At 43.4% G+C, this 12,492-nt stretch overlaps 1 protein-coding gene across 1 annotated transcript in view; it reads right to left on the minus strand.

The window, feature by feature from the left end:
* TRANK1 (tetratricopeptide repeat and ankyrin repeat containing 1) overlaps positions 1–12,492 on the minus strand; it is a 41,019-nt gene that overhangs the window by 1,681 nt on the left and 26,846 nt on the right. Inside the window, exons 16-22 of the mRNA XM_062622133.1 lie at positions 12,156–12,296; positions 11,319–11,475; positions 10,225–10,313; positions 8,634–8,737; positions 7,073–7,205; positions 6,055–6,200; positions 1,051–4,121 (exon numbers count right to left, since the gene is read on the minus strand). Of these exons, the coding sequence (XP_062478117.1) occupies positions 1,051–4,121; positions 6,055–6,200; positions 7,073–7,205; positions 8,634–8,737; positions 10,225–10,313; positions 11,319–11,475; positions 12,156–12,296 (3,841 nt within the window). The remainder of the gene's footprint in view (positions 1–1,050; positions 4,122–6,054; positions 6,201–7,072; positions 7,206–8,633; positions 8,738–10,224; positions 10,314–11,318; positions 11,476–12,155; positions 12,297–12,492) is intronic.

A 12,492-nucleotide genomic window follows, 5' to 3' on the forward strand; every position in this document is an offset into this window, starting at 1 on the left:
GGCAAATAATTGCTGTAAATATATTTTCACCAAGTGGAAGAGCAAGGTAACATTCATCAAGCAATTGTCATAACAAAATCAACTATTACTTAATTAAGCTTACTGCATCCATCACATTCCTCGCTAGCGTGGTTCACTGAGAAGAAAGCCAACTAAATAATAAGCAAAACTTCACGGAATTCATCCCTGTGGTAAAGCTTTCCACTAGGAATAAAGGTAAAGCTTACACAGGAAGATCGCAACCGAACGCTTAGGTACAAATTTACCATGGCTCACTGATCAGAGCTGATGAACGTATCAAGGATTACAGCTTTTCACTCCTGTCAGACATCACAGGCAAAGTGATAACGTGATGGGGTTGGTAGATTTCCACAACTAAAGCCAGTAACAATGTTTTGATTTAAGATGTCACTTTCCCACAGCAAATACTCCAAACAATTGTGCTCCTAGGCTGCTCATTCAAATCTGCTTGCAAAAATCAGCTTAGATGAATGCTCAAGTATATGGGTGAAAAAAAGGATACTCAAAATGTGTGTCTCCTGAGTGCCACGTGGACTGAGCACCAGGGTTGCCTTTGAGTGTCTGACAGCCCACAGATCTGTAGTCAAGTATCCACTTCTGTTCAGCCCTAGCAAAATTACAAGTCCAAGGGCAGACTACTCAGAGGTATCCTTCACCAAAGACTCCATGTGCTCCCAATGCTCTGCCCCTGCATATCCCAATTATTACGGCTGGCAGAACAAAATGAGCAGAGAACAGTAGAAAAAGCAGCAAAGATTACCTGGGCTAACGTAACACACTGCTGTAAGGCTGGATAAAGTCAGAGCACACAGCACATCTGCTCATGTGGTAAAACTCACTTAACTAAAATTCATCACTATTCACTTGACTTGTACTATCGGATGGATTACTTTGTGTTTGGAAGAGGTCAGCATGCATTTGATATACTCAGCTGTCTCAGTTCTTTTTTCCTCAGCTACCTGAAATACCTTTCTCTTGACCACATTAAGATCCTCAGTTTGGCCACAAATGTCTCATCAAAGTTCCTACCTTTAGCCCAGGCTTTTCTCTCATAGATTTCCTCTACTGCATCTGAAATCTTCTTAATATTCTCTTTGATTTTTCTCTGGCGTAAGTTGGAACCTTCTTTATACGCCAAATGGCCTTGGGTGTAACTCTTTTCCATAATGGCCTCCACTACTTCCAGTCCATCACGTATCATCGGATCTATCTTCCTCCTGAAAAAGTCGGCGTAGTATTTGTAGGCAGCGCTGTTACTCCTGTGTTCCTCTGTGTTCCTGTGCTCTAGGTAAGCCTCACTGGCCACAGAACTCGCATCTCCTTCTGCATGCAGCTTTTCTTCTCCGCTGATCTCTGCTGGTGTCACGGGTTCAGCAGTGTCTGCCTCCATGCTTTCTGACCGGCTGAAATAGCTCTCGCTGCTCTGGATAAACCTGACCCCGCAGAGGTCACACTGGGTTTGGTCGATATCTGCTCTTTTGAAGATCTCTGATAAAAACTCCTCCCCTTCCACGGCAACAGGCTCAGCTTTGGAGCAGGCTCTCCTCTTCCACTTCACACACAGGCAAACGACGTGGAACACACGACGCAGATGGCGCTGCGCAGATGCTTTCTGCTCCTGCTTCTGCTGCTTGCTGAGTGCAATGACTTCCAGGGGATCCTTCTGGTCCTCTAGGCAATGAACCCTTTCAAGCTCCTTTTCTAGCTCATCAGCATACTCCGTCTTATCCAAAGAGGTCACAAACCTGTCGAGGTTTATGTTTTCGTACAGGATGCCCCGTATGGGTGGATGCCCCTGAGTGTACGCAGAGTCCCACCTCCATCGGCAGTCCACCAAGTACTCTTCATCTCGCTCTGTCAGCAGCTCTTGCAGGCCCACAGCGACTTCTCTGACGTGTGTAGCATCACTCACTTGTTCCACAACCCTCAGCAACCTTCTAGGCACTTTAGAGGGCGAGTGCTGAGATTTCAGCATCGCCTTGATTTCAGGGAAGTGGTGGTGTAAAAGGGATTTGTATTTCAAGCTCTGCACCTGGTCAGCATTCAGTAGCATCACTAAGCACAGCACGACAGTCCGCTCAGCCTCCCCTGAAGTTATACAGTCAGGGTCCTCAAAAGCATCCAGAAGGACATTGAACCTTCCATGAACTCCACACAAAACCTCTGCCAGATAATAGAGGTGAAACATGAACTTCTGTACAGCCACATAGGTGTCCTTTGGCCTGTACTCCTGTATAATAGAAAATGTGTCTCTAGGTTCTTTGTTACGGTCCTTGCTTTTGAACAAGAACTCCCAGTAATGGATGAGAGCAATGTAGCTCTTTGGAAAGCAGAGAGTAATGTTCTTGGAGAGACGCATCAGGACAGCGCAACAGAGAATATACTGGAATTCCAACAACATCACCGTGTTTCCTATGCTTGGAATCAGGTATCTCGTGCACTTCTTGACCAGGACATTCATAAACCGGAAGAAAAACCTTTTACAGTTTTCCGGGTTCTTGTGAACGTAGAATTGCTCCAGTGAGTTTTCAAGGAGGCGAATGAAGCACAAGTGTGTTCTCCCTCCGTGCTCAGCATTTTTGTCAGGCAGCAACATACCGTATCTGCCCTCTATTCCTTTGGTCTTTCCTCCTTGGCCTTTCCCCTTTGGGGAGTTTTTTGCCTTTGCCAAAGCAAGGTTGAGCTCTTTGTTATAATCGTCCTCTTCCTTAAAAAGCAGTTTCTCAAACTCCTCGGGATACCCCGAGGATAAGATGAGGACTTGCATGATGTGTAGCCACAAGTCAGTCGATTCTCTTCTGGCTGCAGTCTCTTCATTTTTAAACTTAAACGTGAGGTACGCCTTCAACATTGCTCTGCAGGGTTTGGAAATAAGGTTACTGACCTCCAGGATTTCTTTGCATGCCTTTGGGTTCTCAGACAGTATTCTCAAATGGAAATGGCTAGGAAAAAACATATCCAGGAGGGCTTTACACGATGCATGTTTGTCAGCAGTCAAAACGTCTGCAAAGCCTTTGTACTGGTTAAGTAGCTCTTTAGGGAAAACACAGGCGGCTTCCAATAGCAGGCCATTTATTGCCACCAGGTGCATTTTACACTGAATTATTGTCTTTGCCTCATGGCGCAACAAGGGCTTATGGTAATCCTTACAGGCTTTATCTTCACAGTTCAGGCCAACAATGAACTTCAGACAAATATCAGGGTAATGCTTGCTCAGTAACTCATGGGTGATTGAGCACAATCTGCTTAACAAGTGCCACTTCAAAGCTGATTTTACCTCCTCTGTGCTTACTGAGAAGCCACCTTTTGTCTTCGTCTCTTTTAGACATGGTTTGCCTAACAAAAACCTGAGAATGGGTTCACCTTCATTTTGGGACACCAGGCAACTGTCACCTGTTGGGACAATCCCAAAGTAGGCAAAGCATAACTTCACCATATCTTTCTCTGCATTGGTGGCTGCTTTCTTCAAACTCCTAACCAGACTCAGCAGAGCCATCAAGCCACGTATTGCCATAAAGAGGACGTTCTGGCAAGGAGCGCTGCAGCGAGACAACGCAAAGAGAGCCTCCACGGCACCAGCGGCGTGATTCAGAGACAGGAACTGACAGTAGGCGCTGCTCAGCTTCGTGAAGTCTCCCTTCAGAACCCCCTGCAAGAACACAGCCTCAGCAATGCCTGACGTCTGCTTCGTTTGTTCATACAGCTCGAGGGCTTCTTTAAGGATGAGCTCCATTCCCACCGGGTCCGATTCCGAACAGCGAGCGATACCGGCGCGAGCTGCAGCAAGCAAACACGATGCACGGAACTCTTTTACAGCCGTGAGGTTAGCTGCTTCCAGAGCAAAGCCATGCTGCTTCATCAGCTTGGCAGCTTCCTCCTCTCGACCTTCCCTTTTGAGTAAGTCTGCTGTTTGGCGCAGGCAGCCACGAGACTTCAGGAACTCGAGCTGATCCTCTACGTCAAGTTTTGAGAGGACTCGCATCATCTCCTCCGTTCTGTTCATACTCAGGTACTTCGCAGCTGCTTCCAAATACAACTGATTTGCCGTACAGGAGAGTTTGGAAACCATCTGTCCTTTTGTGTTCAACATCTCTTCATATCTGAAATAACAGATGCATCAATTTACTACCATACGTGACTAACCTAGGCAAAAAAACCCACCCTGTTTCAGTTTTAAAAAGCCCCTGAAGCATTAAACAGCCACCATCCCTGGAGGTATTTAAAAGACCTGTCGATGGGGCACTTAGGGACACGGTTTAGTGGTGGCCTTGGCAGTGCTGAGTTAACAGTTGGACCCAAAGATCTTAAAGGTCTTTTCCAACCTCAACCATTCTATGATGCTAGGAAATAGCTGTCCCCAGAAGCTCTTTCTTCCAAAAGGCCAAGTAATTTAAGTGATGTCTGTCATGCAAGAAAAACAATCACATCATCTTAAAAGATCTACTGAAGAAACCGAGTTACAACGCAAGGCTGTCTGAACCAAGATCATGACAACTTCTGGTACAAAGGGGACCACGAGGTGTTTTACAGCATTAGGGGATCTTTCTCCACGCTGTCAAATCACTGTACAAATTATTTTAACCACATTTTGCCAGTGGTAACCTTCTCTTTATTAAAGTAAACCTCAAGCTAGAATGGTTGTTTACAGGAACAAAAGCCAGAATGGAATAAATGCAAATTTCCATGAATTCCCCAAGGCTAATATAAGTAACAGCCTATCAAATTTACATAAACCACTCAGTTTAGAGGACTCTTTCAATTCTGTCACACGCACCTATATATACTGCGCTGCTCATCGAGTGCCTGAGCAAAGTACCTGGTTGCATCTCTCAAAACAAGCACTTTAAACCACTCAGTTCTTACCACTGGCTGCTGTGTAATTATTAAGATATCCCCTAAGCCATTCTTGCAAGACTATTTTCTCCTGCATGCTGAGAATGAGTAATTTTTCTCCTGATGGGTGAGTAAATTATCATTAGCCTTTCATTATCATATTTTCATGACGAATGTGGGAGTGCAAATTTTGGTACCTTTGCTGATGAATTCGCAGGAATGATTTGGGGAGGCTGATTTAAAACATGGTTATTTGGTGCCTCTAATGCTTGAATTCTTGGATCAAACTATCTTTACATATGAAACAAGCTTTAATCCTTCAAAAACCAGTTGTCATTATTAAAAGGACATCACAAAGGCTCTCAGTTAAGGTGCATAACTACAGGCCTTGCTAGAATTCTAATTGGTGTATATATGCTTTAAAAGTGCAATTTAGGTGGAATTAATGAGAGGTGCAGCCAATAAATGTACTCTTTATGCAAGAATGTGCTAAGGAGGTCACAGGGACAGTGCCAGATGCAAAGTTCTGTCACAGGGATACTCATAAAATCAGTTTATCAAGCACAGCGAGAGGCAGTTCTTAACTGCCCTTGGCCAGCACAGGGGAGATGGTATGGAAAAGTTCACCTTAGAGACTGGGACCAAGAATGTGTCAGACAGGCAGCCCAAGCTGCTCATTTAAATGACTGTTCTTTGCTCCCTACATGGATTTTGATAGACAAACAGTTCATTTGCCACAACAACCGCTGCATTATATACCATACATCTACTGGTATATACTGCCTAAGTGGCAGTAGGTGGCACTAAGCTAAATCTGTTACTATTTCAGTCTTAAAAGGGAAGTGTTTAATACTTCAAATCAATGTGTTTGTTGCATTTAACATAAGAACCTAGTTCAGAGGATTGGCTGCAGGAGAACTTGCACAACTAGTAAATAGAGACTGGAAAAAAGTCCCAGGCAAACGAAGCTAGTCACTGCTCCATCTGTGGATGCAGTAGAATGCTGCAGTAGAATGCAGTGGATGCTCCCACTGGGTTATCATTACCCAAGTGGGAATTCTGACCAAGTTAATTTAAGTTCCTACACAACAAAGTCACCAGCCAGAACTCTTGTGACAATCTGAGGTGAGCCAACTGTGTCATCTGGAATCTGGAAATGGAAAAAAGAACTGTATTCCAAAACCAGCTTGGAAGGCATACCTCTCAACTGCCTTTGCTGCTTCTTCATAGAGCTCTTCCTGACAATACATTTTAATTGCCAGATCAAACTCCTCAATTTGTTCATAACATTCGGAGGCCTCTTTGTAGCACTGGCATTTCTGATAGTAAAGTGCAGCATCTTTCATCTGCAACGCAGAAGTCAATAATGAAACGGAAGGAGTCAAAACTACACAAATAGAATGAATTTACTAATTCCATCATGTAGGTGTCTCATGGAGAAACACGCTTTAATAAAATGCAATTAAAGTATCTGAATGTAACCAAATACACATTAAATAACCACCACTAAAACTGAACTGAAGCCTTCAAAATACCTGCGCCTGAAAAAAAAACAGAATGTAAAATTAAAGGTATTAGACAGGATTTCCAAAGTACTTTTCATTCACCCAGCTCTGCCTGTTGTTAACAACCACCACAGATGCTTCTGTTCACTTGCAAATTAATTCAGAACCACCAGGATTAAGTTGAAACAGTTACGGATGCAGAACTAACTTTGTTTCTGAAACTTTACATATTTGGGAGCAATCACTTCCCTTCCTTTTAGCAGGAATGCACTGCAAATAAAAACGCTGAATAGCTCCCGCACTTGGAAAATCATTGTCAGCCCTCACAAGTCCCATGATTCCATGGAGATGGCTGTCACCAGTGAAGTTTCACTACGGTCACAGTCCTGGATGAAGTAACAGGTCAGCTCTTCGCAGTTTCAGGAAATCAGTCACTATTAACTTTCGACTGCAAAGCAGAAGTGACTGGTGGTGACATTCGAGGAAAGGCGGAGAAATGGACCTCGACTGCGTAAGTGCATCCTTGTCCTCTTCATCCCTCCTCTGGCTATCCTGTGACAAGTGCTTTCCCTTGAGCAGTCCAGCTTAAAGACCTGGTTTAATCCAGCTACTACCATGTCACCAAAAAATACTATTACCCTGAGTAATAAGAGGGGAAAAGGCTGTAGGAAAAGGAAAGGGATAAGGAGAGGATGGTTTAGAGGACTTCATACCTTTCCTAACTTCTTACACAGTTCTGCACAAAGCCGGAACTCCTTTGATTGAAACAGACATTTGAGTGATAATTTTGGTTCTCCACATTCCAAGTAAGTTTTAGCCAATGTCATATATTCCATCTGCTTTTCCCTGTGGAAAATAAAGAGAAAATCACTAACTACATCCAAATTACATTTAGGAACACATGATCTGTCACTGAATCCAATCAACACTGACATCATGCGTTCTTTTTCATACATACGGTGATGAGGTACGACCTTACAAGTACTTGCATTTTGGGCTATCACTGTTCTGTCCAGAAGCCTGTTCCAGAATCTCACTGCTCTGACAGTAAAAAGCTTTAAGTTCTCAAACTTAGGTACACTTAGTGTGGTTCTATGCTGCTTCTCTTTTCTAGCTGAACTTGTTCCTTCTTCCTACCTGCTGTTTAGCCTCAATACCATTAAAGACAGCAATCAAATTTGTTCCTAAGCCCATCCTTTCTGGTATCATTGCCAGACCAAGTCTGAATTCATCATCCTTCAGACTGGAGTATCAGAACTGTACAGAGCAGTTAATATTATAGAGCTCACAGGAATCTTACCTATGCTTCGTACACTGGCATTAATACCTCTGCTAAAGAAAGCTGCCACTTTCACAGCTTCATCATGACATATGTTCTGTCAACTTAAGATAATCCATTTCTTCTCCTCAGATTGTGTCTAATTGACAAGCACCCCAGTTTACAGCCAACTGAAGGCTTTTTTCAATCCCATCAACAAATTCTCTATGATCATGAAATGCTATGGATATCCTACTTGTAGCCAGGACCACTAATATAGAACAGGCAATTAAAATGATAAACCTTTCATTTTATCCAGTAATAACACTTCTCCAGACCTTCCCCCTTCAGTGCCACCTTGCTCTGCTCTAGTTATTCCTGCTATCACTGCCAGTTTTCAACCTCCCCAGCATGAAAAGGAAGTACTTCACTTACAGTCCTCCCCACGAAGTGTTTTCCTGTCTTATCTGAGACAAGCCCCAGGCAGTTTTTCAGCCTCTTCAGGAAACTGCAAACTTTCTCACCTGGCTAACATGAATTTTACCTCAAAGCCCACTTTTTGTTAGCAGAAGCAATGTACTACACCATTCCTTCTTCTTTGTTAAGTGAATATGCAGTGGGACTAACTGGAGTTGAGCACTGCTGATTACATACGCTCCTCTACCTAGGTCTAAGAATATAAAGCCTCTTGAGGCAATGCAAAACCTGTTGCTTTTCTCTCACATAACCAGTAAGCACTTTCAAAGGCCACTTTTGCTTTGGACAGCCTATGGAGCTTTGGACAGCCTATGGAGTACAACTGCTTTCAGTACTCCCCAAAGGGAGCAGTGCCCTAGATCCTGTTGGAGCTATGCTAGACTTCCCAATTCCTTTCACCCCTTTTGCAACCCACAGACACAGATGTGGAGACACCTCACCTGCGTGGGTCCCCAGTGTGGTCCCACAACCATGGTGGGAGTCTCCCCATGAGGTCTGGCACTGCAGAGCGACTGGCACCCCTCTGCAGTGACACTTACCTGGGGCTGCTTTTCTTGGAGTGCACTTTGAGAACAGCATCGTGTGCCAGAGCCAGTTTTGACTTCTCGGCTGCTCCTCCCTTTTGGTAACATTTGGCTGCCACCTGGGGTGAAAGCATACACAGCGTTCACACCCCAGCATCCAGCCCATGGCTTAGCACATAAAGGGAAGCCTTTATTTTACAGTCACTGTGATGGAAAACAGAAAGACTAGCAGGGTGCCTGGAGGAAGAAAAAGGTGAAACACTGCAGCTTATTTGTAGGACAAAAAGAAAAGCTTTGAAGTCAGTCCACATGGGACCATCACAATTAGAGCTTTAATTAAAAGGCTTTACATGGAGGTAGTGAAAGCAACCCTCCTGGAAGGCTGATAGAAGCAACAGCACATGCAATCTGAATGATGTCCTCAACCATTAATTGGGAAGTCACCAGGCATCTACCACATAAATTGTATTACTGATAGGAGAACCAATTCAAAGGTCAACCAAAAAGCATGGATCCTTTATTCATGCTTTTACCACACCAGGCCCTTTCTGTGATAAGCTAAAGAGAAACAGCAGAAGCTGTCATGCTCCTAGCAAGGTTTGTTTCCTTATCACCTCACTCATTCTGCAACACCATTATTTCTCTAATCTATCCATTGATTTAGTATTTGCTTCTGTTCGGGAACTGCACACTGCAAACCACTCTTAGAACTGCCAGATTCACCAGATAATTCCTTCTTAATGTAGCAACGATAAGCAAAGATGAGGGTTATAAAGCAAACAAAATAGCAGATAATATAGCTAATGCATTTCAGATTACAAGACAAGATTTTTCCAGCTGTGTGGTTTTTATCTAAACACTCTGCTGTCCATTTAGGAAATTGCCTTTTTTCCAAGGGGAGATAAAGACTGTACAGAGGCAGCTGATTGTTTTGATTTTTGCCTTGTTATAAATAACTGTTTTCCACCCAAACCCCCTCACACTGCCATCAGCAAAAATGGAATCTTTCCTTCTGCCAGGATCAAAAGCAGTGTCCAGAATATGATTTCATAGGATCATGGAGTACCTCAAATTGGAAGGGACTCCTAAGGATCACTGAGGCCAACTCCCTGCTCCTCACAGGGAGGGGTAAGAGCATTATCCAGACTCCTCTTTAACTCTGAGAGATGTGGTGCTGTGACCACTTCCCTGGGGAGCCTGTTCCTGCAACCAACCTCTCTATTAGTCAAGAACCATTTTCTAACGTCCAATCTTAACTTTGCACATGGTTTAGAGTCACAAATTCCAGTCAATTCCAGTCGCTGCTAACAACTGGGGGTTTTCAACCATCTTTCAGTTGTGCACTTTAAAATGCTTTTCCCTCACTGAAGCGCAGATTTCGGAGGAGTGAATTCAGTATTACAGACAACAGGCTCGCTGTCCCTGCTTACTTCTTGCCATTTGTTAACAAGTAGTCTGTAGACACCTACACAACTACAAAGCACAAACTGAGATAGGCTGCTACGAGCAACCGAAGGTTTAGAGACAATTTTAGAGATGGAAAGGAAAGCCCAGGAGGTTTCAGAATAGGCAATAACCATTACTTCAGATAAACATTTGCTCCTACCTCCCAGAACTGATGTTTAGCGTAGTAGTCTCCTTGTGCAATCCATTCTTCTGGAGTTGAAGTCTTGGCAAACATGCTGTCGTCAAAGTCTAGAAGGTCAGGGGTAATCACTTTATGTTAGAATGGGGAACCCACAGAAACCACCTATCATGCCCCAAAGCTAAGAATTAACATGACACCAGTAATGATAACCATATCAAACGAATGCTTTCATTTGATAAACCTCTCTTAGCTAGGATGGTTTTCCGTGAACAGCCTTTGCTCCTGTACAGGTGTGATGGATGCACTCCTTCGTTTGAACTAACTGAGCTCTGGTCCAGGTAGATGCTCATCAAGCAGGCCTTACTGAAGTAAATCCTGTTGTGTGAGGTTATTGGTGACAGCACAGCACCAAACCCAAACCAGCCAACAGTCTGGCTGCAGACTGGGCTGGCAAGTGGCTGAAACTATAAACACAGCAGAAACCTGACCACAAATCAACCAGTTTATGCTATACATTTCTCTAGCCATCAGGGTCCGTTGAGCTCTCCCTGCATAGCAGTGGATCTGGAGGTGATCTCCCATTGACCAGGGGTGCATCTCAACGTTACCCCTCGACGCTGAGAGATCCCCTACCTGACACCAGGTATCAATGGCTTGGTAAGTGGCACTTTTCCATGCATGTAACATTTAAGGTCTGTACAGTAAGCTTAAGCAATTATCTTTGTATCCCATACTATCTTTAAGTGCAGTAAACAGTACTGACTGCCAGTCCATCTGTACTCATTAAATACTTCACATACCTAAATTGACTGGTTCGAACTCAAAAAGACCTAATTACGAGGTCAGATCTGCCTGAATGAACTCTGACTCTTCTCCTCTGACAGCAGGAAAACTCATACTAATGAATGAGCAAGGAAGTTACATATTAACATATACGATTGAGCTTTACAGCCAAAAGAAATCAGTGGAAATTTGCAAGGGCTGTTATCAATGAGCACTGTTAGAGGGAGCACGGAGTTTAACCTTCTTTATTACACAGCCTCAGAGTAAGAAAGCATGAGCAGGCTGTTCTGTTTGACAGCCTCTTAAAGAAAGCTTTAGGATAACTTTACCTTTCTTTTCATCTGTTTTGACAACCTGAACAAATTCTCTTTTGATGAAATACTTAAAAGCTGGAGCCCGTTTATCACTGTCTTCATCGAAGATCCAAAGATTGACTCGAGCTCTTGTAATGGCAGTATACAACTGCTTCAGCTCTCCATTCAGCATCTGAAGCAGAACCAAACAAAAGGCAGCACACCAAATAAAATGCCAGATGAGCTAAACTCCTACAAAGAAATGTACTTTGCAGTTATAAGAAAACTGTGCATATATATAATTAATAACCAAGAAGAAAGTATCTTCAAGGAACTCTCAATATTAAATATGCATTTTTTCAATTACATAAGCAATTGTCCAGATAATTTGCATGAAAGTACAGCTACTGCAACTGAGGCAGCTGTAGGTGTGACAGTCCATTCTCCTCCTAAACACCTGCACACACAATTAATCATTCCCAACACTGCATGGTAAAAAATATCTGACTCATTAAACTCTAAGAAGTTGCCTTCATTTTAAGGCAGTGACGCTGATCTGAAACCAGACCAAACCAATAACATCAGCAAGATGATCTGTTATTTGCTTTAACCGCAGCTGCTCCGTAAAGACACCTGAAAGTCTCTTACCCATAGTCTTCCTTCTCTTATCAAACTGCATTTGCAAAACACTTCGTCTTTTACACTTTTACAATCAAGACTGGATTATACAAATGTGAACAACTACCAAAAAAACCAAGCTCAGTAACACATGGAAATACAGGCTGAAAGGATTTCTTGAAGGAATTTCCCTACTTCTAAGATTTAAAAACTGGGTTTATCTTTCCCAATCCCAGTGTCACAAAAAAACCTCACCTTGTACATTTCTACATTAAAAGGAGTCCTTTTCTGTGCACCAGCAGCATCCTCTAAAGGCATTTCGATGAGCAATTTGTTTCCTACTTGCACATCCAAACCAGGAGTATAAGAAGAAATTATCTTCCATTCTTTGCTAGCCTAAAATGTCAAGAGAATGAGGTTTACTTGTATGCAGCAATCACTACTCCCCACAAATGCAAAGGATAAGGGTGAAACACTGGCACAGGGTGCCCACAGAAGCTGTGGCTGCCCCATCCCTGGCAGTGCTCAAGGGCAGGTTGGACACAGGGGCTTGGAGCAAGCTGCTCTAGTGGAAGGGGTCCCTGCCCGTGGC

Source organism: Pezoporus occidentalis, unplaced genomic scaffold (assembly GCF_034315485.1).
Source record: "Pezoporus occidentalis ecotype Australia unplaced genomic scaffold, CSIRO_AGI_Poc_V1 ctg107, whole genome shotgun sequence".
Taxonomy (NCBI): domain Eukaryota; kingdom Metazoa; phylum Chordata; class Aves; order Psittaciformes; family Psittacidae; genus Pezoporus; species Pezoporus occidentalis.